General features: G+C 36.0%; 1 protein-coding gene across 2 annotated transcripts in view; it reads right to left on the bottom strand.

Moving 5' to 3' along the window:
* LOC120623258 (organic cation transporter protein-like) overlaps window positions 1-23769 on the bottom strand; it is a 40442-nt gene extending 16673 nt beyond the window's left edge. Inside the window, exons 1-2 of one of the 2 annotated variants that reach the window (XM_039889179.1) lie at window positions 23416-23769; window positions 1644-1873 (exon numbers count right to left, since the gene is read on the bottom strand). In XM_039889179.1, coding sequence (XP_039745113.1) covers window positions 1644-1873; window positions 23416-23439 — 254 coding nt within the window. In that variant the 5' untranslated portion in view covers window positions 23440-23769. Of the gene's footprint in view, window positions 1-1643; window positions 1874-4354; window positions 4387-23415 lie in introns of those variants that run through there. The other variant, XM_039889178.1, reaches the window with a different exon arrangement.
* Between the last annotated feature and the right edge of the window lie 3335 nt (window positions 23770-27104).

Raw genomic sequence — 27104 nt, 5'->3', positions numbered from 1 at the left:
CTGCGCCATTCGGCTGTCTATTGACAGAGCAAAGCAGCCTACTTGATGGTAAGTAGATAACCATCGCCTACAAACACAGCAACACTCCGCAGGGCAGGCAAGGAACACGTCCTGTGACGTGACGCCCTGTGCCCATCAAATTATTATTGGCACATTTTTATGGAATGGTTGAGAATAGGCGCGGTCACTGGTACATCGATCGTTAAAATAACTGTAGTTTCGCGGTCGCGGGTATGTGACGTACACAAACCAACATAACATTTATATATATATAGCTTAATCACGACCTTCGTGGTGATAACTTACGGATCTGAGACGTGGTCGCTAACTATGGGCCTCATAAGAAGGCTCAGAGTCACTCAGCGGGCGATGGAAAGAGTTATGTATCTCTACGTAATCAAATCAGAAATGAGGTGATCCGAACTAGAGTTACCGACATAGCTCAACGAGTCGCGAAGCTGAAGTTGCAATGGGCGGGACGCATCTCGGAGAAACGACGGACGTTAGGGTTCCAAGGGTTTAAAGTGGCAACCCCGCACCGGTAAACGCAGCGTTGGCCAGCCACCAACCATATGCACAGACGAAGTCAAACGAGTCACAGGGAGCCGCTGGATAGAAGCGACCCATAATCGTGGAGTTTGGAACGCCCTACAAAAGACCATGTCCAGCAGTGGACTTCAATCGGTTGAGTTGATGATGATGTTTAACCACGCCCTTCAGACCGGAACACAACCTTGAAGTAATGCTGATTAGCGGCAGAAATAAGAACTCACTCCCCTTTCAAATTACGCGCGCGCAGTCACTACCGGTTTTCAAGAGACTCCTTAAAAAACATTTTATGCCACCCTAATTAATTATTTTTTTTGCTATTGAGTCACTTTTCTTTGTTGTAGGCTTTTACTTTGTATGATATAATAATTGATATATATTTTAATTTGATAACTGCTCAACTCTTGTTTACAACCTAATCCTTAATAAGTATGTGTTTTTTTTTCCCTTACCTTTGTTGGGTTGCCTGGCAGAGATCGCTTTTTAGCGATAAGGCCGCCCATTGTACCTGTGTTTTATTGTGTTGTTTTTGTTTATAAATTAATTTATGTTAGGTCTACAATAAAGTGTATTTTCATTTCATTTCAAATAAGCATGGTGGTAATAATTCCCCATACAAGCTGTGTATTGTATGTGTATGTTCCCCGTACTATAACAGCTATGATTTTTTTGGCGTTTTTATAGAGAAATAGTAGACTCCCACTTTATTTTATATTCAAATTCCACAAATTATGCGCACTTGCAGTAAAGAATGAAGAATTTATCCTTTGCCCGGGGAGGCGACAACGATATCGACAAGGCTACTTGGAAGCATCCCACTCTGCTCTCATTTCTCACAAAACAAAAAAAAACTATAAAATTATGTTGGAAAAGAGCAATCTCCTGAGTTCCTTTTCGGCTTTCTCAGTGGAATCTGCCTTCCGAAGCGGTGGTAGAGTCACAACAAATAGACTGACTTGACATTTCAAAAGTACTTACTTATAAAGAAGGCCTACTCGAAATAAATGAATTTTGGGTTTTGCAGAATAACGTCTCCTGCCCGTGATAAAAAACGTATCGAAAGTGGTGGTATGAAAAACACTCGCCCATATTACCTTAATTCCAGATCCAAATGCTCCAGTTCGGGCACTCTGCACCAGTGCCGCTGGGGCGTGGCCGTGATGAACATCTGCACGAAGTAGACGAACGCGAAGAAGATGCCGAAGGGCGCCATGCCGAGGAATAGCATCTTCTGGTAGCGGCCCAGTTCGCCGACGTGCGTAAGCACCGTCTCCAGAGCGTCGCTGTCCGCATGGCTCTTCTTGTTTAGCTCTTCTTTAACATCCTTTAGAATAAACAATTCCATTATTAATATTACCTATCATTTATTTATATATATTTTTTATCAATTTTCAAGAGTGTAAATTATAAAAGAAAAACAAAAGCACTGTTAAAAAATTATATAAAAAAACACGGTTGCGGGGCTTTTGAGTACCCAAGCGGTCACTGCTCCAGAGTGAGGAACCTCCTCAAAGTACGTGCCGTTTCAAGAATTACTGCGTTCTGTATACGACCCTTGATCTAACAACCAAGCGAAAGCTTCTTAAGATGTTGGTCGAAGCTTAATATTACTATGCATATTATCGTGTAGTTATAATTAATAGATCAAGCAGATGATCAGACCGGCAATATCACAGGGAGACGCTGATCTGAAGCTTCACAAGTATATTGTGAATCATCATCATATCATCGTCTAGTAAATAGTTACAACAACCTGGCCGACCCTGACATTGATATCTTTCATGATACCGTAGAAAGTTTTAGAAAGAAAATTAAATATGAATGAAATATGAATTATATTAATTAGTTTTAATTTAATATTACTAATCAATCTGCTTATTAAAAAAAAAAGCTTAATTCATATTTATATTATTATTTTTAATAATCTTTAGTTAAATACTTATTTAAATTTTTAAATTGTGTAGTATAATGTAGCTATCGTAGCTATAGTGTAAGTATACCAGTTCCTTATTACTTTGCATGACTCGTTATTTCGTTAAACAAAGATTACAAGTATAGTAAAGGTTACAATACAGTATAATTACACAGGTGTAAATCGAGCAATTAAAAAAAATTAAAATTACTTTATACACTGTACTTTGTTTCTTTCTTATGATACCTCAGTCTTCACTACACCCTCACTAACGGCCAGGAAAATATTAAATTCAATTATAAATATAGAAAATGAGATTATTAATTTTATTATTTATTTATTTATTCAGATAAAACACACTCCGTAAAGACATGACAGTTGCCCGATTCCGCCCGGGGCTCTAAAAAGAATTCAACAAGCCTACTAATAATGACAAAAAAAAACATAAATAGCTATATAAAGTTAAGAATTAAAAAAAACAATAATGAAAAACAACTCAAATAATAACAATAACCAAAAATTAAATAATAATAAAAAAAAAACATTCAAACATAAAAAAACTATCGCAGACCCCCTCTCTAATAACATTTTAAATTAGATATAAATAATCTTAATTATAAATTCTAATTTTAATTTAATATTACTAATCAATCTGTTTAATAGCTTAATTCATGTTTATATTATTATTTTTATTTATCTATAGTTAAATACTTATTTAAGTTTTCAATTTTTTTTTTTAATTGTGACCGGAGATAACAACGATAATGTATGCACCTATAATTGATTATTGTAATGGCACTAGACAGAATTTGTAATTCTAACACATTTTTTTTATGAATGTAGTTACAATTAATTGCTGGTGTGTCTTATGAATAAATAAATAAACTTTTTAATTTAATTTGCGGCGGGGTGTGAAATATGTCCAGCTCCGAATTAATATGAGTTAGATCATTGAGCAAGCGCAGCGCACGAGTCAGTGGGGCGTGCGTAGTCAATTTAGTTAGTTATATTATGTGTCTTGAGGTCCTAGCCAAGTAAACGATATATAATTATCGTGATATAGAAAAAGTAAGAAACGATTTAAAACGACATGTCATATTCCCATCATGTCCCATTTATTGTTTTTAAAATTCTGACGGGTAGAACAAGGGGATGCTGGTTGGCGGCAGAAAATTAATGTCTGTATACTATAAGTATTTATGTATATTATTCCTAAAAATATTCATTAGTTATCTTAGTGCCCATAACAAAAGCTACGCTTACTTTGGAGCTAGCTGATGGCGATGTGTGTGTTATTGACCGGTGGGAGAGTCGCTACAAACAGACAGACTTGACGTTTCAAAAGTGCTTATATTAGGCCCTAATTGAAATAAAATAATTTTGAATTTTTTGAATACTTATTTATTTATTATTATTAGTATTCTACCTACAATGAAGTAGTGATAGTGACCCAGTGGGTAGGATCTAAACTTACCTTTCGGGGGACCGAGTTAGAATCCCAGTACGCACGTCTAACTTTTCTAAGTTACGTGCGTCTTAAGTAATTAAATATCACTTGCTTCAACGGTGAAGGAAAACATCGTGAGGAAACCTGCATGCCTGAGAGTTCTACATAATGTTCTCACAGGTGTGTGGAGTCCACCAATCCGCACTGGGCCAGCGTGGTGGACCACGGCCCTAACCCCTTCTCATTGTGGGAGACCCGTTTCTGCGGGCCGGTAATGGGTTGATATGATGATGATTGTAGTACCTACTATTTTTTTCAACAAAAAAATCTTAATATTAGATAAATGAGAGATATATGAGTCAGGGCAGAAGATATTAATTTAACCTCTTTTATCACGCCACTCGTAGTTTAAAAGAGCAATGTTCCAAAAAATTCAAACTTCTAACCTTCAATTTCATCGCCTCCGCCGCCATATCAACTTTAACTCGGTCAAATAAAAAGCTAAATTACACTACATCGGAGATCGCTAAACTTTATTCTAACAGTCGAGCACAGACTACACTCCAATATAAACGATTTCGCTAAACTGGGCACGCACGATGTAGGCAAGTTTACGTGGAATTTGATAAAAAGTTGTATCTTGCCTTATCATCTTACCACATAGTCTGGCGATCGATGCATGACCACCAAACTGGGATTTAGATAATTAGAAATGCGAAAATGTGTTTGTTGGTTTGTCCTTTTTTGGCGACCTCCCTGACGCAGTGGTGAACGCTATGGTTTTATAAGGGAAAATTTGGGAAAAGCATTTCTGATTTTTTTTATCTGTGCTGGATGGCTTTGGCCGTGTCTAATTAGGCACCACCGTGCCGCCAATTTATTAAGTATTCAGATAAAATTCCGCGTAAAAACTGATATAACTGCCATACCTCTAACTTACTGCTCACCACCAAGTGAGATTACCGGCTAATTTGTAGTTAGTAGAAATAATGAAAAAGAGATTCCTATGGGATTATAAAACAAAAACTCTTAACGCTTAATTGTTTGGATGGATACTGTTTCAATAAATAAGAAAAAAATATTTGATACTTGTATAATACAACCATTGATTTAATATGTATGTACCTAAGCTCACTGAATACATCTCACTCTGACATTTGAAAGAAGCTGTCAGTTAAAGTGTGACAACACTACTACACTATTCTCAAGTTATGCCACATTTATTTTTAAGGCACGTTTTCCCGTTTTCACTTAACGTTTTATGTAAATTGAACTAATTCTAACTCTGAAATTTCAGCTGGCCTTGTATATTTTTTGATGCGAGTAACAATGCAGCTAGATACAAGTACAAAGCAAAGTTTGTATAAGATTAGCTACAGGCGTAGCTAACGACTCAATTAGGCGCTATTTTTTAACTTACTTGCATTTAAAGAGCAAAATCATCCACAAATTCGTCGTCATCGTGTGTTTGCATCTTTTTTTAGGGTCCGCAATTCTACATCTCACAAATATCTTAGATAAAGTTATTTTTAACCCCCGACGCAAAAACCCGCTGCCACTACAAAATTACATTTTTTCTTCATAACTCCCACAATGGTAGAATAATGTACACTATATTGAATTTGGGGTTTTTTTCAATTCTTAATTTATACCTATTGTATAGTATTTGAAAGGTGAATACCTCTTTTTCTGCCGCTCACGTACCAGCTGTATTAGAACTTTTGTTTGGCACGTAGCGATGGCAAGAAACCTTGGAGTACGGCGCTCATTCCGTGGAGGTTGGGAAGGTCTTGTGTGGGATGCAATGTGTGGTGTAAGCCTAGCTGCATCACAAATCCGGGCCAATTCGTGCTTCTCGGCCTACCAGTGCCGAGCAGGCCAAGAGGAATAAATCTGAAAATCTTGATAGGGGTTTCCTTTTTGTGCATTTTGGAGTTGATAGAGACTTTGGGACCGTAGGGACCGGGGACTCCAGCTCTTTTTAAATAATTGTCAAAAAAGGTTAACGAGTCTACCGGTGATCCTAGAGCGGGCAGTTACCTTGGCCAAAGAATTAGTTTGGTTATTTAAAGAGGTAATATATATATATACAAGGTTGTATTTATTTTCATATATTGTTTAGAATTTCAGTGTTTCCTATAATATTAATGAGTTGCCTGAAATAAAGATTAATAAATAGAATAAAAGAATAAATAAATTGTGTGTACAGCAAAGATTTCAATAGGTACCCACAGAACCTACTCAGAGCCGAATCTTAATCGAACTTGGACGGTTGTTTAAGCCGTAACAAATTTAATTCCTTATTAACTTGATATTCCCAGAAAAGTGTAACTTTTGTTTATTTTATTGCTTAGTTACTAATTTATTTTTTGTACTTAATTGTACTACTAACAACGTGGTGGTTAAGACTTCGGCTACCCTTGCGTGGGACCGAGTTCGATCCTCGGCACGAACCTCTAACTTTTCGGAGTTATGTACGTTTCAAGCTATTAAATATCCCTTGTCCCAAGGATGAACGAAAACGTAAGTAAACCTGCGTAAGGAAACCTGCATGCCTGATAGTTTATAATGTTTCATAGGTGTATTCTAATTTCTACCAAACCACATATCCAGCGTGCAGTAGCGTGCACTGAGTAATTTACCAGGGTATGCATACATCAAGGAGATTACATTAAATGGCAAAAATCGATATACGTGTTATTATCAATTTTAGGGTAGGCAGTGCTTTCGTGCATGTATTAAGTGCACAGCACTGCCAGCGTGGCAAAGTACAGCCTCAACTCTTCTCATTCTGAGAACAGACCCGTACCCTTTAGTTATGATGAGAACGTACTACGTCAGAAGTTTTTCCATCGAGATGTATGTAGATTGTAGTCGTTGAGTTTCAGAAATTTTGTGTCTTAGGCATGTACTAGCTTACTAGCAATACTAGCACTAGCACTACAAAACAACGGCACTTCATACTGCCACATAAAATAATTTTACGTGAAGCGACGTGTCGATAAAGTAGGATATAAGTAGACCCGATCCTCAACACACTGCCTGAGAAAGCTTGTACGGGAAAAAGATTCGGGAAGTAAGAGAAAAATTAGGAGATAAACAAAACAAGTTGACTCTTATATATCTTTATATATATATTTCTTGTGTGCATGTCACTGAATGCCTCTAAACGGCTGGACCGATTTGAATGTATTTTTTTTCTTTTCGTTTGGGTTGCACCCTTGATGGTTTAGATTCAAAAATATGCCCAACAGATGGCGCTGGGGTCTGCTAGTATATATATATTTATATATATCTGAAAAGTGACTCTACCACCTGTGCGGAAGGCAGATTTTACAAATACGAAGCCGACAAAGAAACTACAGTTGCTCTATACTGACATCATTTATGATGACCTACAACGCTTTGAGTTTCATATATACTAAATAAATAGTATGAATAGTTTATTAGAAATGATGCTCTTGTGACACTATAAGATAACAAATAATTAATTATGTAATACCCATAGCGGTACAGTAGTGACCTTTAATAACAATAGCATACACCCACGTAATAAAATGTTTCGTAATATTTTAAAGCTTTTATTTTCCTTGTGCATGTATTACAAGCTGCGCATACGCAGACGTTTTAATACTGTTGCCAGTATAGCCATATGCAAACACATAATAAAATGTTTAGGATTATTTTTAAGCTTTCGTTATTTGCCTTGATATCGTAAGTATTTGGCGCTGCCATTTAAATAGACGTTTCGTTACCGACGCGGGGTGCCATCACTAGACATGATGGTTACGGCAACTGGGTACGTCGCCTATTGCTACCAATGGATGCCACAACTAAAGTAACCGCATAGCCACTCTGAAACTTTTATAAACAAAAAGTGGATATAATTATAAACAGTCGATTTACAAGAAATGGTCATAAATTAGTGACATCTGCATATCGTCTGCGAAAGGTGCAGAAGTCATTTGTGGGATTGAGTATACGCTTTTATAATATGATTCCTATGGTAATTTTGGACCTACCAATGCATAAGTTTAAAGAATGTGTTAAAACACATTTATTACAGCGAGGTTATTATACAATTGATGAATTTCTTAATGACATCTCTCACAAGATAGAAAAATTAATTTTAAAATGTAAAATGTAAATTGTTGATATTGGAAAAGAGCAACTGCTAAGTTTCTTGCCGACTTCTTCTCGGTAGAATCTGCCTTCCGAACCGGTGGTAGAGTCACTACACACAGACAGACTTGACGTTTCAAAAGTAATTATATTAGGCCTACCGGAAATAAATGAATTTTGTATTTTGAAAGATTTGCAAAGCAACGTAAATAATTTTCGTAAAACCAATTAAATTGAATTAAACTAAAACCATACAATTTGGCGACCTTATCGCCAAACGAAATGCGTTTTGTTTCTGGTTTCACTGTATTTTATGTGGTGTACTTATTTTAGGTTATTGATTAATTCCTTCATTATTTCATTCGGTCATTCATTCATTGACTATTTACTGACTTTCGCAAATTGTTGAATCCCATGTAAGAAACAAAATTACATAAATTTTGTTTTATGTTATGCTAGGACTACAAATAAACGTGGAATAACATCATAATGACAGATAAAGGACTCCTTATCTTTGGTCGTTATAGTTTATCAGTTTTTTGTCACGCTTTGACATTTGAAATGCTCTTAGTATCCTTAGTACAAGATTTGCTCTCTCGCAATCGAGGAGCCGTTTTCGAGTAAGGGAGTACTTGAACATCGAAGTAAAATGAATCTTATAATTATTGAATTATAGCTTAAATTTGACTACAATTCTTCAGCTCGGACTTTTGACGGAACGTTTGAAAAACAAAAGAAAAGGATTTGCGACTCTAAATTGAGTGTCATTAAGTCTATTATACTTTGGTGATACAGAGTTGATTGATGTGCGAAAACGCCAGCGAGCAACGCTTGTACTGAGGCTACAGTTGAAGTATGACAAAACACTGCATCACTATTCCTACCATACCAAGTTTATTTTTTAATGCGTGTGTGTCTATGTTTGCGCAACGCTTAAGTCCAAGCCCATTCAAATCGCATGATCGATGTTAAAAGAAGTTTGCAAATGATTGATTGTCAACAAATAGTATAAGAGGCCCGTTTAATATTGCGTCGAAATAATGTAGCAAATTATAAGGTAGAGGTCTGACTGTCTAAACACACATTTTTTTTTTAAATACCATACATACCAATGATCATTGGTTCGTCCCTTTTTTTCGAATTTAGAATAACGGCTTTTGTAAACACCATTGCCGAGAGATAGAATGATTAGTCAGTGGTTAAAATCTGAGGCCTTGAAGAAATCAGAGGAATAGAATCAAGCCGTCTTGTTTTGACAGTGAGTGGATACTGAATACTGCGCGCTGATTGGCTACTATTGACTTTAATACTGCGGTTTTGTAATCTGATTGGAGGGTTTAAGAGAAGCGCGACATGCTGATTGGCCGAGGTGGTCTTCAATAAGGTGTTTACCTAGCATCACGGTTTCCCGTTGGCCAGCTGATCATCTGATTCAATAATTTGTTTTCATTGCAACATGCTTTTGGTGTGTGTGTTGTTATTATCAACATATCAATCAAAACCATGGGATTAAATATACCTATCTAGTTGAACCTTGAAGTTAAACAACAACCTATAACCGCTGTTGAACGTGACAGTTAATTTCAGTAACTTATTCAGTCGTATTCTGTAGTTAAATAACTATCATATCAATTTATTATTACTATAAATATAACTGATAGCTAGTTATATTTTAAAACCAATATAACTTATACCTAGAGCAACATTTTATTTTCCAACAAAAATATTTCGGGTCACTGATAAGCTTAAATTAATATTTTTTCCTTCTAACGCAAGTTCTTAGTTAGGAGCATTTGTGTTATTAGGACTGGGCGTACACCAGAGTAATATACAAATTTTGCAGTACCCGTCTGAATAAATATAGTCGTATAGTTGAGCTTTTTGCGACACAGCTCGTCTGGAGAAGTACTACAACCGTGCTTATTTCTGCCGCTAAGCAGCATTTTCCCAATTGAAATTCTTTGAATCGCTGGACAGGTGACAATTTATAAGCTTGAATTAATATTTTTCCCAAATAAGACGAGCTCTTACTTCTTAGTGAGGGGCACTTGAGTTATTGGCACTGGGTTCTGCACCAGAGTACCTAATACAAATTCTGCCGTGCCCGAATACATCTAGTCGGAGTTTTTGTGACAGAGCTTGTCTGGAGAAGTGCCACCATGCTTGTTTCTGCCGCAAAGCAGCATTGTTGCAATTCTGTTTAAAGAATGTGTTAAAACACATTTATTACAGCGAGGTTATTATACAATTGATGAGTTTCTTAATGACAAGGTTGCTTGGAAGCATCCGGCTCCGCTTTCATCTCTCACAAGATAGAAAAACTAATGTTAAAATGTAAAATGTAAATTTTTGATGTTGGAAAAGAGCAACTGCTGAGTTTCTTGCCGGCTTCTTCTCGGTAGAATCTGCCTTTCGAACCGGTGGTAGAGTCACTACACACGGACAGACTTGACGTTTCAAAAGTGAGAGGCGTTAATGTTAAGCCTATCAGGCTTAACATTAACGCCTCAAGTGGATGGACACGGGGCGCAGTGGCGTGCATAGAGGGTATACGCATAGCAAATGGTATAAAATGGAAAAATCTACAGTAAGAGCTATAAAAAACTTAAGGGTACATTGTAAGAGTTATAAAAAGCCTTCCTTTAAGTATGTATAAACTGGTACAGGAGATTTTCTTCATTTTATAACAACTCCATACCCTGTGCATTCCCCTTTATTCACGCCACTGACGGGGCGGTATATTGCATTCCCTGTGAAGTGTTTATCTGTTTATAGGCTATGCTTCGTAAAAAGGTACAGAAGTGGAGATGAAAAGGACACCATGTAAAACAGCGCTCGATTCTAAATGTTAGACAAATTGCCAAGAGCCATGAAAGATTTCCATTCCATTTTTAAATTGAAGGAAAAATTACGTGACTGGTTGGTTGATAAATGCTATAACAAAGTATAATTTATTTAGTTACTAATTTCATTTCTTTTTTTTATGTTTAAAGACGAGCGCTTGACTGCAATCACACCTGATTGTAAGAAGAAAGATGGAGCGCGCTTGCCTAGAAGATGCCTATTCAATCTTGATTTGAAGGTTATATTGTAGGAACTGGGGAAAATGGAAGCTGGAAGAGCATTCCAAACCCCAGCGGTGCGGAATTTATATATTAATGTCAATTGATTTTCCAAGATTATAATTATTCTATAGAGTAAAATTGTAATTCTTATTATATTCAATCAACATATTTTAATGATTTTTTAATTATTGTTTTAATGAAATTGCGTAAATTAATATTTGCATAAAATAATTAAATTGAATAATAAAAAAAAAAGGTAATAATCGAAGAATTTAAGTAGAAACACTTCAGCCAATATTTTGGAAACGTTAAAAATAATGGTCGAACAAAAACAATTCCCAATGAATTATTTTAATGTGGTGGAATTTGGTCGCCATTTTGAATTGTTATTCATCATCATCGTTTCAACCGAAGGACGACCACTGCTGGACATAATATAATGTGTCTTGTATGGATTCCCGAACACCGTGATCTTGGGACGGTTATGCGACTTGCTTGATGTCGTAGGTATATCTAACAACACTAATGCTGCGTTTGGTCGCAACTTGTGACCCCAACACCTTACTCTCAGGAAAATACAGCCTAAGTTTTCCGTAGGTATACCTAAAATTCTCTATTCACGCTAGTGTAGGTACCCGGATATGATTAAAAGTAAGCATAATAGAATTTGCAAACAAACGATGACCTTGAACGGGCGTATCCACGGAAATGCTATCGTCAACACGGCTCACTATGCTTTTTGTACCACACTGATTTTGTCAATAATGTGCACCGGATTCATGGTCGTTGCTAGTTCCTGTCAGAATTCTCTACTGAGAGTTTATGAATCAGATAAATATGTTATCTCAATTCAATTGACTTCAATTTGACGGCCGAGTGGCGCAGTGGGCAGCGACCCTGCTTTCTGAGTGGCTTTGGGTTCGATTCCCACAACTGGAGAGTGTTTGTGTGATGAACATGAATGTTTTTCAGTGTCTGGGTGTTTATCTGTATATTATAAGCATTTATGTGTATTATATTCATAAAAAAATATTCATCAGCTATCTCAGTACCCATAACACAAGCTACGCTTACTTTGGGGCTAGATGGCGATGTGTGTATTGTAGTGTAGTATATTTATTTACTTCTTTAATTCAACTCTTGTTTATGGCTTTTGTCTGTGTCAACTGGGCACAAGGTACTTCGCCAATGTCTTAAAGATGGAAAAGGTACGAAGGAGATTGATTGGTGAAAGTAATGAAAAGTTAATTTTGAATATGTACCAAGAAATACATACTCGTAGTTGTTATTAGCAAACATGCTTTAAAAAATAAACTTTTTTACTTGGAAAGAGCGTTATTTTGACAACCTTCTCCGAGATAAATCAATCAAAAATTGCTTTACCTACTGGCTGTTTTAAAAATATAATTTTTTTTCGTCAGTATGTAATTCGTATCTAAATATGATTTCCAAAAAACACGATTTAAAAAAAAAAAAAAGTGAAGTCATCCAGGTATTTGCTCTAATACATACTTAATACCTATATTAATATTAGAAATAAAAATAAACTTGTAGTGCAGTTTACTAGGCTGCATAAAATTAGTATTTCATTTAAGGGTAATTGTATATCTTTTAATAACAAATTACCAGGTGAAATCCTTGAGATGTCTCTCAATAAGTTTACATAAAACGTAAGCTTATAGAAAAATGCAATTATAATATAAAGGATCACATGTATGATAAAAAAGCTTAAGTATGAATTGCTCTAACTTCATAGCTCAACATTGACTAGACTGTGAGATGGTGATAACAAAAAAAAACCTGGCTAAGTTTGTTGTCGGCTCTTCTTAGACCAGGGCACGTTTGAAACCCTCCTAGCTTTAGTTCTAAGTTAACGAATGCAGTTATCACCATCACTAACATTCGTGTAACATTTAAATGTATGAACGCTTCATAAGTGCCTGTAATAAGGTCTACATGAATAAAACATTTTTGAATTTGAATTTCGAATAAACAATTCTCCATCCATTGACATAAAAGTAAATACTGAATGGAAAACTAACTTCCGTGACAAAGTAACATTTTCTAACTAAATACATTTCCATAATTTTATATTCATATAGGTACACAAAAGTATATTTCAAACTCATGATAAGCACGTAATGTTTGCGACACGAGTCGAGGACGTAGTTATGCGCTCAAAAATTATACTCGTATATCTACGCTTCTCAAGCTCTGTGACATGTTTTGTTATATTTTTTTACGGCAAATCTTGGAGTAAGTTTAACGTCCAAGAGACAAAGATGGTGACGTGATTGACATACCTGATGTATAAGTATGCAAACTGTCGTTCTTGCCAAATGATTAGAGACGGTAATAGCGAAGGAAGCGGTGATAGCGCAGTGAGTAGAAGCTCGACTTCACTTTCGGGGGGCCGAGTTCGAATCCCAGCACCTCTATCTTTTATTTATTAAATAGGAAAACCAACAGTTGTAATAATAATATTTCACAAAACTTACTGACTCAAAACTAATAACAGGTTTCAAAGTTATGTGCGTTTTAAGTTATTAAAATATCATAATATGGTTCAACGGGGAAGGAAAACATCGCGAGGAAACCTGCATGCCTAAGAGTTTTACATAATGTTCTCAGAGGTATGTGGAGTCCACCAATCCGCACTGGGCCAGCGTGGTGGACTACGATCTTAACCCCTTCTCATTGTGGGAGGAGACCCATGGAGGCAATTAAATATAACCTACTCTGTATGATCATTTATTTATTTATACTCTTTATTTGTACACCACTCAAACAAAGAAACAAGACAAAAAAAGAACAAACACATGAAGAATGAAGCAGGTATCCTGCTTCATTCTTCATGTGGCAAAAGGCGGCCTTATCGCTAAGTAGCGATCTCTGCCAGGCAACCCCTGGGGCTTAGGAAAACTAAAAAGAAAACAAATAGGTGGGGTACCCTATTTAGTGCATACATACAAATATCTACATACTAATACATAAACCAGACTACACAAATAAAAAAAAAATAAAAAATATGATCATCATCGTTGGTAGTACGTATCATCTCGATTTGTTCAGGGATGATGGCAAGAGACCAGATGCAGACGGTATGACTATAGTACCGTGGTCGATGGGGCGTGCGCTGGTGTGGGATGCGACCTGCGTTGATACGTTGGCAGCTTCTCACTTGCCGAGTACGTCCCAAAAAGCGGCAGCAGCTGCCGAATCAGCTCAAATGCTTAAGCGTCGTAAATACTCACAAGGTGGCGCTGCTCTTAATTTTGTACTATATCGCCATCTTCTTTTATCAGCCTACGGACAGATTTTTTCGCTGTTCTTTTTGGTATTCATGTGTTACGGCGATGGCGACAACGTGTACGTTGTTTTATGATACTAACGTATTACATTACCATTATCACAATACAAGCGGCGAGACATGTCGCAATGCGTCGGCATCGAGAAGCGTTACGAATTGCAAATTGATCTGTAAACGGGACGTGAATCGCGATTCGATAGCGCTTTTATAAGTTCGTTTAAGTTTTTGTTCTCGATGGAAGAACTGACGTCAGAAAATAGCTGTCAAAACTCGTTTGTCTGGTGGGTGGCTTCGGCCGGGCCTAGTAACCACCGTAGCGAAAAAGATCTGCTTTTATGCGATTTAGCATTTCGGTACGACGCGATGCGCAGGTATAACCATACCCTCGCTAAGTTTAGCCCGCTAGTATATGAAGACTTGGAAGCAGACCAAATAGTTCCTGAGCATTCTCTCCATAAAACTATAAAATGATTAATATTCATCTCTTTATTTGTACACCACGATGAAGTTAGGAAAATAATAGAACAATAGAAATACAAAGACGGAAGTAGAAGGCGGCCTTATCGCTTAGTAGCGATCTCTGCCCGGCAACCTTTTGATTAGGATAAGATGAGCGAGAGCAGACGGGTTGTGTAAATCTCGCCTCAAAAAAATCGTCTGCATAAACTTTAAGTATGCCGTCATGCCGCCGCTCTTTACAATATCCTATGTTTTACAACTTGTGTATGTTAAAATCTATTTATTTTCAAGTAGGCCTAATATTTAAAGCACTTTTGAACCGTTAAGTATGCATGTTTGCAGTGACTACTACCGGATCGGAAGGCCAATTCTACCGAGAAGTAGCCAGCAAGAATCTCAAAAGATTATCTTCTAAGCTAACAAACATAAAATAAAAATAAAAACATATACAACCGAATTGAGAACCTTCTCCTTTTTTTCTAAGTCGGTTAAAACTTGAACAAACTTTACTGTAGGCTAAAGATACTGGACAACTAGACAACTTTGGTGTGATATTACAGTTACCTTTAAGCTCTTTTCTATGACCATTTTTCAATATAACAAACTAGACGGGCAGCTTGCAGCGACCCTGCTTTCTGAGTCCAAGGCCGTGGGTTCAATTCCCACTACTGTAAAATGTTTGGTGATGAGCATGAATCGTTTTTAGTGTCTGGGTGTTTATATGTATATTGCTATTTATTTATGTATATTATTCATAAAAATATTCATTAGTCAACTTAGTAACCATAACACAAGCTACGCTTACGTTGGGGCTAGGTGGCGATGTGTGTATTGTCGTAGTAAATTCATATTCATTTATTTCTTATATCCTGTGTAAGATGAAAGCGGAGCAGCTTGCTTCCAAGCAACCTTGTCATTACTTCACTCACCTACTATTAGTCATATTGTTGTACGTTGGTTGTAGGTATAGGTACGGTAGGGCGAATGCCAAAGGTCAGCACGCGATATTGCCCCTAGCTTCGTGATTTCATGAAAAGATTACAGCAGCGGGCACTTCCGATATTTTACACGCACCTGACAAGGTCGCCAAGTTTATTTAAAGCAGCTTTTTAAGGCTTCTAAATATATTTTTTAATTAGGTTGCCCGGAAGATATCGCTTCTAAGCGATAAGGCCGCCTTTTGTACCCTACTTTTTAGGTTCTCTCTTGTTGTGTCCATTTTTTTTTCTTTTGTGTACAAATAAATTTTATTAATAATATAGATAAATAAATAATTTTCAACAAAAGGATCTCCTTACAGTATGAGAAGGGCAAAGTGCGGATTGGTAGAATAAAAAAAAAACAAAAAGAAAAATAAATATATTACGACAATACTCACATCGCCATGTAGCCCCAAAGTAAGCTAAGCTTGTGTTATAAGTACAAAGATAACTGAAAAATAATTGATGAATAATATAGGTACACAAATTAAGCTTAAAAGCTGCGGTTAGGCTTTTTAAATTGCAATGAATTATTAGCCTATTTTATCGGTTTTACAGTCATTAAATAAAGGATTACTCTAAAAGTTTAATTACAGCCAATTGGAAAAATTAGATGCGAGTTTAATCCGTTTTAATCCCGCGGACAGCTCAAATTATTACAATACAATTTAAGCCCCGCTATAAAGTTATCCGTTGATCCGTATATTGTATGGTGTTTAACTTTCTACACAATTTTAAATGGTACAATAATCCCTTATCCTAATCTAAGAATTAACTATAGTGCTTTCTGTATTAAGTACTCGTAATTAGGTAAGGCTTAATATGCGTTTCCATAATTATTTTCTTCTTTCATTAAGGGTGGTCTGGAGGAGATCGCTTAAAGCGATAAGACCGCCTTTGAGCATTTTTATTCTTCTTGTATTTATGTATTCAATTTATATTATCTTTATACCTTAATTGTGTGCAATAAATAATTTATCTATCTATCTTAATTCGGATTCCCTTTTGAGGGGACCGAGTTCAATCCCCGGCACGGAGCTTAGACTATTCGGACCTATGTGCGCTTTAAATATAAGCAATTATATATCATTATTGTTTTTTAATGATAATCCCTACCCCTACTAATATTGTAAATGTGAATGTAAGTTTCTTTGTTACGCTTTCACGCAAAAACTACTTAACCGATCCTAATGAAACTTTGTACACATATTCTTGGAAGTGTTAGAAGTAATATAGGATACTTTTTATCCCGACATTAAGCTCGGTTCCTTTGGGAGAGGGGATGAAAGTGTTTGACGATTTGACACCATAACTTCGACAAATTATAACAGATTTCAATAATTATTTTTTTACTATAGAGGTTATAATTTGTGTTTAATTTTGTCCAAACTTTGTATAGATCTGATGAATGTGGTTGGAGATAGGGGACAGAGCTCCTCAGCGGCGGACAACAGCAAACCCCTCATTTAAGGCTGAGCGCTACTGAATACTTTAATTTTTTTTACAACTATAACTAAATTGAATGCCAATCAAAAAACAAAATCAAACGCAGACGAAGTCGCGGGCAACAGCTAGTGTTAGAATAAAACTGAGACACAATTTTCTCCCCAAGGAAAGGATATAAATTTATCTTCTCCCACAGCTTTTTCAACTCTCAGAGCAATGTCGCATAAGTGGAAATAATATCCAAATAATATTATTTGTCGGCCCATTGGCGCAGTTTGCAGCGACCCTGCTTTCTGAGTTAAAGGCCGTGGGTTCGATTCCCACGACTAGAAATTGTTGTGTGATGAACATGAATGTTTTTCAGTGTCTGGGTGTTTATCTGTATATTATAAGTATTTTATGTATATTATTCATAAAAATATTCATCAGTCATCGTACGAGTAGTACCCATAACTTTGGGGCTAGATGGCGATGTGTTGTCGTAGTATATTTATTTATTTATTTAATATAATATACGTAATAATAAACGGGGGTACACTTCTCCTATTTCATGTTCCGTTGGATACGTTAATTATATCCCCAGGGGATATAATCGGGGGATATAATTTTTGTCTCCTGCCTGTGCTAGCCCTGCAGGAGGAAAAATCTGCTCAATTATAATACAACTTAATTATGAATTGGCCATCATCATCATCCCATTTTTCAAAGTCAAAGTCAAAGTCAAATATTTCTTTATTCAAATAGGCACATAGATGGCACTTGCGTACATTACATGTTAAATGTGACATAGGAGTGAGTTGATGTAAATAAATTCGTCAACTTTAAACTAAAGCTAGGAGGGTTCCAAACGCGCCCTGGTCTAAGAAGAAGCCCACAACAAACTTAGCCGGTTGCTATTTTTTTTTCGTTAACACCATCACACATTGTCATTTAAAAACTATTAAAGAAGCAACCTGGTTAGAGCAATTAAAATTACCATTATTACCATTACCAGCCTAACACTGGGGATGGGTCTCTTCTTAAATAAGCAAAGCTTAGGCCGTAGACCTCCACGCTGGTCAAGTGCTAAGGGGCCATCCATAAAGTACGTCACACGTTAATGGGGAGGGAGGGTATCACCGAAGTGTGACATCGGCATGGGCATGGGCGACAAGGGGCATGGGGGGGTCACTACTTTTGTGACGTCACAATGTTTTCCTTCACTGTTGAAGCAAGTGATATTTTGAAACGCATATAACTTAGAAAAGTGAGAGGTGCGTAGTGGGATTCGAACTGCGCCCCCCGAAAGTGAAGTCAAAGTCAAATATTTCTTTAATTGATTTAAAATAAGGTTTTCAAAAATTTTACTGATAGTGGGTAGTACTGATATTGATCTAAAGTTAGTGGGGTCAGTAGTACTACCCGATTAAAATAAAGGAAATATTTCACTATGTGTGTGCATGGTCAGGAAACACACCACAGTATGTAAAGTTATTAAATATTAATGCTAAATCGGAACGATATCAATAAATCGTCCGTCGTAGTTGACGTCCTAACCACTGCGCTGTCACCGCTTCAATTGTGCAACATCTACTCTTTATTTGTATTTCTTATCGGGCTATCACACATGTTGCACTTCCAAGTTATTGGAACTGAGCTATTGTACGATAACATAGGATGCTACGGACTTGGCACTTCTAAGGTTCTGTGTTCATAATTCTTCATTCATCCCCCGCCAATAATACTGCTTAGCACGGGCTGGCACAGATAACGAATTAGAGCAAAATTCAAATTCCAAATTCGAAAATGTTTTAGTCAAGTAGACCTTTATGAAGGGATTTATGAAGCGATCTTGCATAAAACATGTTACCACCAAAGCAGTGGCGTGCATAAAGGGTATGCACAGGGTATGTAGATGTGAGATGATATAAAATGTACGTACGAGTTATAAATACATAAGGGTAGGCATTTTATAACTCTTACAATGGCCTTAAGTTTTTGATAACTCGTACTCGACATTTTCTTCATTTTATATCATCTGCATACCCTGTGCATACACTCTATGCACGCCACTGAACTACAGTTAGGTGATGATGACAACTACATTGTAATTTAAAACTAAAGCTAGGAGGGGTCCAAACGCGCGCCAACTAAAAGGTGAGCTTAAAACCACAACGCCATTTATTGGATAGAAGCAGGCGCTAGTTTGCAGAAATATTATGCTTAATTAAATTTAATTTTCATAACACTTGGTAAAATGAGTGAAGAATCGTACTTTATACAAAAAAACTATTATCATACTTATAAACGCAAAGTGTTTTCTAGTTGGTTTGTCCTAGTTTCGACTTTCCTGGCGCAGTGGTGAGCGCTATTGTTTATGAGTGACGGTCTCGAATTCGACCCCGGCAGAGAAAATTTGGGAATTTTTGAATTTTCTCTGGTCTGGGCTGGTGGGAGACTTCGTCCGTGACTAGTTACCACCTTACGGACAAAGACGTGCTTTTAGCGATTTTGCATTCTAGTACGATGCAGATGTCGCGTAGAAACCGATAAGTAGAATAACTGCCATACATCTAACATCGCGTTATCATCGTAGATTGCCACATCATTTGCTCGCTCACAATCGCGTACTTGATTTCGAGTATGGTAATACTTAGACATCGGAGTAAAATGTCTCTTATCTGGATTGATTTAAGGCTCAAATTTGGCTACATTTCTGTAGCTCGAACTTTTGCCAGAACTTTTTGTAAACGAAAATCAGAGGTACAAGATTTGCGACTCTAAAATGAGTGAAAAAAGTTAAATTCTACTTGGACGATACAGAGTTTAATACGCGAAAACGACTCCTCGATTGGGAGCTAGCAAATTTTTTACTAAGGCTACAGATGTTATTGCAGTCATGGGCTAACTTGTAATGGAATAAAGAAAACCTTCACGCAGAAACGGAGTAACGTGTATCCTACTCTTTTATTTACCTCTTGTTGACTCCATATTAAGTGAACACAAAAAGTGCAACAGATGACGTGATAGATTCTGTGCAGAGACGCTCGAAAGCTACTTTTGGCGCCAATGCGTCGTCTAATAATAGCATTTCTAAAACAGCAGTCAGCACTATAACTGTGCACGCGTTCAAGGGTCATTGACATTGGGTAGGTGGTAGGTACCTATTTAAAAAAGAAAAATACGAGTAAATGAAAACCGAAATAGTACTTCACAGGCTTTAGAGGTGCCTCATTTAGTGTATAAGACTGATCTGTAAAACCGGAACGCTAATAGTTTTCGTGTAAAAAATGCCATAGTTTTTACTCAGAGAAATCAGATACAGCCCTATCATTACAGGCCAAATTAAAATCAAGTGACTCCTGTCACTTTATTAGGTACGTGTCGCGTAGCATAGGTACTATGCGCGTGTCAGTCTTTTATCTTCAATAGGGTTGTGTCAGCGTTTGCTCCCCCTGGCTGATACCTACGCTACGCCATAAACACGTTGTGACGTCACTACAAGATTTAATATAGAATTGCTTTAATAGTTCTATTTTGATTTATATAATTCGTAATAATACTTGTGTAAACATTTAATGTTTTCCAAATAGAATAATAACAATATATTTTGTGAAATAACTTACCGAAAAATAATATCGTAAAATATTATTATTGGTTCGTTTTGTTGTCAACATTGTAAACGGTACCTGAACCGTATAATAGTAGACGCATTACCTTCTCAAGCATTCATTCTGTATCAAGTAGTTGTAGAAGGAAATTCTGCCCGATTATATGTCAAATGTAAAAAGTTCTAAATGGTATTATTCAAAGTCCTATCCCCACGTTCTTCAACAGTTGTTATAAATAAACAATTTTGAATAAGTTTGTATGGAAAAACAAATAGGAAGTCTTTTTTGGCAGTATATCGTAATTCGGTAACACGTTGTATAATTAAAACTAATATGGAGATCGTGCCGAGTGGTGACGGCAGATGAGAATATTTCTCACCACATCTCTTTCCCTGTGTGTCGTACTGCGATCATCAACCTGTCTGCCCAGCGTGGTGATTGTGGGCCAAACTCCTTCGTTTGAAGAGGCCTTTGGTCCAGTAGTGGACTGGTATGATTAATATAGGGTTTTACCTAGATGGGTTTTTCTAGAAATCATCCCGAAAATTCAAAGAATTTGTTTCCAATTTAGATAAGATGAGCACTGATTATAAGCTGCAGTCAGCTTTGTTTACATTTTAAAATGGTTCCAACTTAGCTTTGCGTTTAATAATCATTAAATTGACGTAATTAGTTTTAATCCCTATCCCAATCCCTATCCCCATCCCTATCCCAATCCCTACTAATATTATAAATGTGAAATTTTAAATGTAAGTTTGTTTGTTACGCTTTCACGCAAAAACTACTTAACCGATCCTAATGAAACTTTGTACACATGTTTTTGGAAGTGTTAGAAGTAATATAGGATACTTTTTATCCCGACATTAAGCTCGGTTCCTTTGGGAGAGGGGATGAAAGTGTTTGACGATTTCACACCATAACTCCGACAAATTATAACCGATTTAAATAATTATTATTGTACTATAGAGATTATAATATTTATTTAATTTTGCCCAAACTTTGTGTAGATCTGATGAATGTGGTTGGAGATAGAGCACAGAACTCCTCAGCGGACAGCAGCAAACCCCTCATTTAAGGCTTAGCGATACTGAATACTCTTTTAGAACTACAACTAAATTGAATGCCACATCAAAAAACAAAATCAAACGCAAACGAAGTTGCGGGCAACAGCTAGTACTTAATAATAAACAAATTACAAATAGTAATAAGTATTATAATAGGTAAGTCTTCTTATTTCTAAGATCTAGGCTCTTTTTCCATTTTTCTCTATACCAAATTCGCTAGAAAATAAGCTTTGTATAAATAATAACAATGTACTTTATTGGGCACAAAGAAACAAGTACAATTATAATGGTATACAAAAAGACACATTACTTATTAGTTAAATTATATAAGCAATTGTTACAGAAATCTGTGGTTAGATAAATTTTTTATCGATATAGGTATTTAGAGAATAGGTATTTAATTATTATTATCTTTATGATAATAGAGAACAAATGTTTAAATGTATGAATTTAGAAAGCTTTGCTGTGTGCTTGTCGTACTTTCGCACTAGTACCCAGCTACTACTAACCTACTTCTTAATTTATAATGTTGCCGATATATATAATTTTTTATAACTGATTTAAATGAATAGATAAGTATTTTTTTAAATACCGATATAATAAATATTGGTACAATATAATATAATATAATATAATATTTACTCTCGATATAATATCGAGAGTAAATTATTATGCATTTTTGGTATATTGTAAAATAATTAATGCATTATTCATATGGTATCTTTTTATCTGAAACGGGTTGAAAAGGTTCGTTCTTAACTTGAAAAAAGTCAAAAGTCCTGAAAAAATTCAGACTTAATTATTCAATGAACATAATATGTATATTGTATATCAATAGTTGGTTCTTGGTACGTCAGGTACCTATACTTGGAGGTTCCTAGCTCGTACCAGCTGCTTTTTAAAATATCATAAATACAACGTTTACTCGTTTTTTTTTTCGATAAGGTACGTACGTACCATGAAATTTATATCTAGATTTATATGATGTATCTAATGTATGTTTTAAGTTGCTTAATTAAAATTAATTTCAGTAAAACACGACTATTCCAATAAAGAATACAATTCAGAGTGTCAAGCGTCTACCTACCTATTGTGTAAATATGTAGGTACGAAGTCACTACAGAACATAATAATTGCCAAAAAATTATAATTCCCCTACGTCAGAGCAAAAAAGGTTAATTCCATTTTTTTGTCAATCCATTTCTCTGAAAGTAAATAACCTTCATCGATTTTTTTTTTCAGACAAAATACACAATTTAAGTTCCAAGTTTATCATGTACCTTAAACATAAAATGAATGAAAAATATTGAAAACCTAACTCGCACTTTCAGTTTCTAAAAACCTAGGTACCTAGCCTGTTTTGAAAAGTACCTCCTCATTATTTATTTATGATTCAATATACATTTGAATTACATAGTATTAAAGCACGTGTCGCGCGTATAAATAAAAGTGGAACACTAAAACTGCTCACCATTTTAGATAAAGAAATATCCATTCACAACCACACACGCACAGTTAAAAATAAATATAGAACTTCTATAACGTTAATATTTTCCGTTTTTACAAATGGGCACGTATCTGTGTACCATCTGGCACGACCGACCGGCGCGCCGGTACGTAAACACACTGACCTGCCACATCCACATAGCACTATGTCAAATTATATGCTGAGTACTGCAATATACAGGATGTTTTACTTGAATTTCGTGATAATACGATTTCAAAAGCCCGGCTAAATGCGAATTGGACTTGCACACGTAGGGTTCCTTAACGAGGTGCAATATACAACGCTACATATTGTTTCACAGTTTACGTTTTTGGGGTCCCGTTGACATCCTTCGGGAACCAACTTCTTGATGTATCATACTACCAACTAATGATAAAACCAATGCAATTTGATGGACCAAGCACATGGTTCACGTGATGGTAAGTGAAGATGAAACTAAGGAATAAATCATTCATTCCTTTATTCATTCGTTCATTCATTCACAGGAATGCTGCTTCGCGTCATAATAAGCCTGGCGGTCCACTAACTTCACTAGCTTTAAGTACTAGTACTAAAAACTCGCTCGGTGTTCAGGCGATGGCTATCCACTTATCATCACGTAGGCCATCCGATTTGTCTGTCAATTTACTACAAGATGCTATGAAATTTAAAAAAAACATTTTTTAAATCTTCAGCTGTATAAATAGTTAGGTACCGAAACATGGTTCAAATACACTTTGGAGTTTTGTATTTAATATGTTGGGTAAGGTTGCTTAAATCGTATCCCCTAAGGAAATAACAATGTAATATTCAGTGCGATTGAAATATAAAAAAAATGTTCTACATTTATTGACTCTTTATTTAGTTGGTTTTTAATCGACAATCATAGAAACTTGATTTATTTTATTAAAATAAGTATTTTTGTTTTTTTTGACGGACGATTGGAGCAGTGAGCAGCGACACTGCTTTCTGAGTCCAAGGCCGTGGGTTCGATTCCCACAACTGGACTATATTTGTGTGATGAACATGAATGTTTTTCAGTGACTGGGTGTTTATCTATATATTAAGTATAATTATTTATGTATATTATTCATAAAAAATATTCATCAGTACCCATAACACAAGCTACGCTTAATTTGGGACTAGATGGCGATGTGTGTATTGTCGTAGTATATTTATATTTATTTATTTATTTATTTTAACGTTTTTTCAAAAATATACCTTCGGTACGATTACGGCGTCTGGTTGCCTAATTCGTACCACTTATAGCCTAAGGCGCACCTATAAAATATAGGAACATACTTAATTAAACATATAATAAACTATATAGAAAAATACTTAATAACCAGAGATCACATCAACAACTTACAAACATACAGTCTGAGATCCACTTAAAGCATTTGTTTACAAAAATGAAAACCGAAAAACAAATGTGAAAACATGGCCTACTAGATTGTGATCTCGAGCATTTATTAACAAACAAAAACACTCATTCAGAAGAAGAAGAAGAAAAAGAAGAAGAAAAAGTCTTTATTGCACATACAAATATAAAATCAGGTTAACAAAAAAAAAAAAAAAACTATACATATGCACAAAGGCGGTCTTATCGCTTGAAGCGATCTCCTCCAGACAACCTTTGGTTGAAGAAACATATTAGAGAAAACGGGATAGTGCAATAATTAAATTGTGCTAATTATAAACATTACATACTAATACTACATATATATATTAAAACATATATATTTATATATTTGTATATAAATTCAGCTTCATTATATCAGTAAAAACATAGGTGTGGATATGATGACAATGTTTTGTTATGTTATAGAAGTTTAAGTCAATAAAAGCTCGATTCTAGATAAAAGCTGTTGACGCAGTGCGGCAAACTTGGCAACAGGTTTAAGACCTCATTTATCGACTCTTGCCCTCCGACCCCCGGCACAGTACCTTGCCCGTTACTTACATTATGTAAAGCAATAAGTAATTGGATCCAATTGTAATTGGAATGCATAAACTAATCGATGACCGGTGATTCTTTATGAGCCGTATTTTAATCCGTACAGAGTCACCTGTCACATAGGGCAGAAATTTTTGGGAATGTTGCATTTTTTTTCATTTCTTTTGATTTTTACTGTTTGTTTCATTTTTATCTCCCGTTGTTTAGTATCCTATATGTACTACAATGTTCATGAAAATTTTTATCAATTTTACTTCATAGCTCCGTTAAATTTGAACCGATGGTAATAATTCTTTTTTTATTTGAAAGTGTATACTATCAAGCATGTACGGTGTTATTTTAATAAGGATCTGATAAATATTGTCGGAGATAAAGAACATAACTTTTCACAAATAACTGTTAGTCGCAAGGCATATGGGACAACGATCGAAGGAAGGTAATCCTACTAATATTTAAAATGCGAAAGTTTGTGAGGATGGATGTATGGATGAATGTATGTATGTATCAACTGAAATACCACGTAAATAGCTACCCACGATGATTATGATGTTAGCATCAGATGTATTCTAGCTTTCCGATTGACGAACGATATAATTAATAATACGCGGACGAATTCGCGGGGGTCCGTATACATATAAAAACCCAGACACTGAAAAAGTTCCATGTTCATCACACAAACATTTTTCAGTTGTGGGAATCGAACCCACGGCCTTGGACTCAGAAAGCAGGGTCGCTGTCCACTGCGCCACCCGGCTGTCTAAATGGGCAAACCCTCCCGTTGGGAGAGGCCCTTAGTCCATCAGTGGACTGCAACAGGTTATTGATGATACTGATAGCATTACAGAAAAATCCTATTATAATATTAAGGATTACTTGAACGATAAACGGTGTGAATTGCTCTAGCTTCATAGCTTAATATAAATTTACTGGAATATGGTGATAACAAAAAAAAAAATACCTGGCTAAGTTTGTTGTGGGCTCTTCTTATGGGCGCGTATTCTTGTGGGCGCGTTTGGAACCCTCGTAGCTTTAGATTTAAGTTGGCGAACGAAGTTATCACCATCCCCTTACAATTATGTAAACAAATATGTATGAACGCTTCATAAGTGCCTGTGATGGGCCTACATGAATAAAGAACTTTTGAATTTGAATTTGAATTTTGAATTTGAATTTGCATTAATCAGAACTCAATGATTCTATTTGAAAAATTTGCTTAGCCATCGGATTCACTTTCTGATAATATCGAATGCTTTTAAATTGCAAAAGGCTGATTTTAAAAAGAGCATATTAAGTATCTACCTTAGACTGGGAAAGTTGGTACTCAGGAAAGTACCACACTCAGGAAAATATTGTTAAAAATATTACATCAGTGAAATTGGGTCAACGGCCTTCGTAATGCATAGCTATGAAAATGCGCCGTCTCTTTAGTTCAAATTGATAGTATTTCTTCTTCTTCTTCTTCTGTTCCTGGGCCTTTTCCGCACTTGGTTGGTCTGGGACCGTCCGTTGTACGTATGGCCACTGATGCGGCTCCCCGCTGGATCACTCCAACCAGCCGAGCTCGCTCCAAAAGCTTAGCAGGCCGCCCAGGTCGCCGAGTGCTTCATGGAGTGCTGCTGAGGAGCCAAGGTGTGCTGCGCGTTGTTCTGCTACTCCGTTGCATTGGAGCATTACGTGTATCGGTGTTTCCTCCGTCTCCATGCATGCTCTGCAGAGA

This window comes from Pararge aegeria, chromosome 4 (genome assembly GCF_905163445.1).
Source record: "Pararge aegeria chromosome 4, ilParAegt1.1, whole genome shotgun sequence".
Classification (NCBI taxonomy): domain Eukaryota; kingdom Metazoa; phylum Arthropoda; class Insecta; order Lepidoptera; family Nymphalidae; genus Pararge; species Pararge aegeria.
The sequence above is the reverse complement of the archived record's forward strand: the minus strand, read 5'-3'. Positions and strand labels throughout refer to the sequence as shown.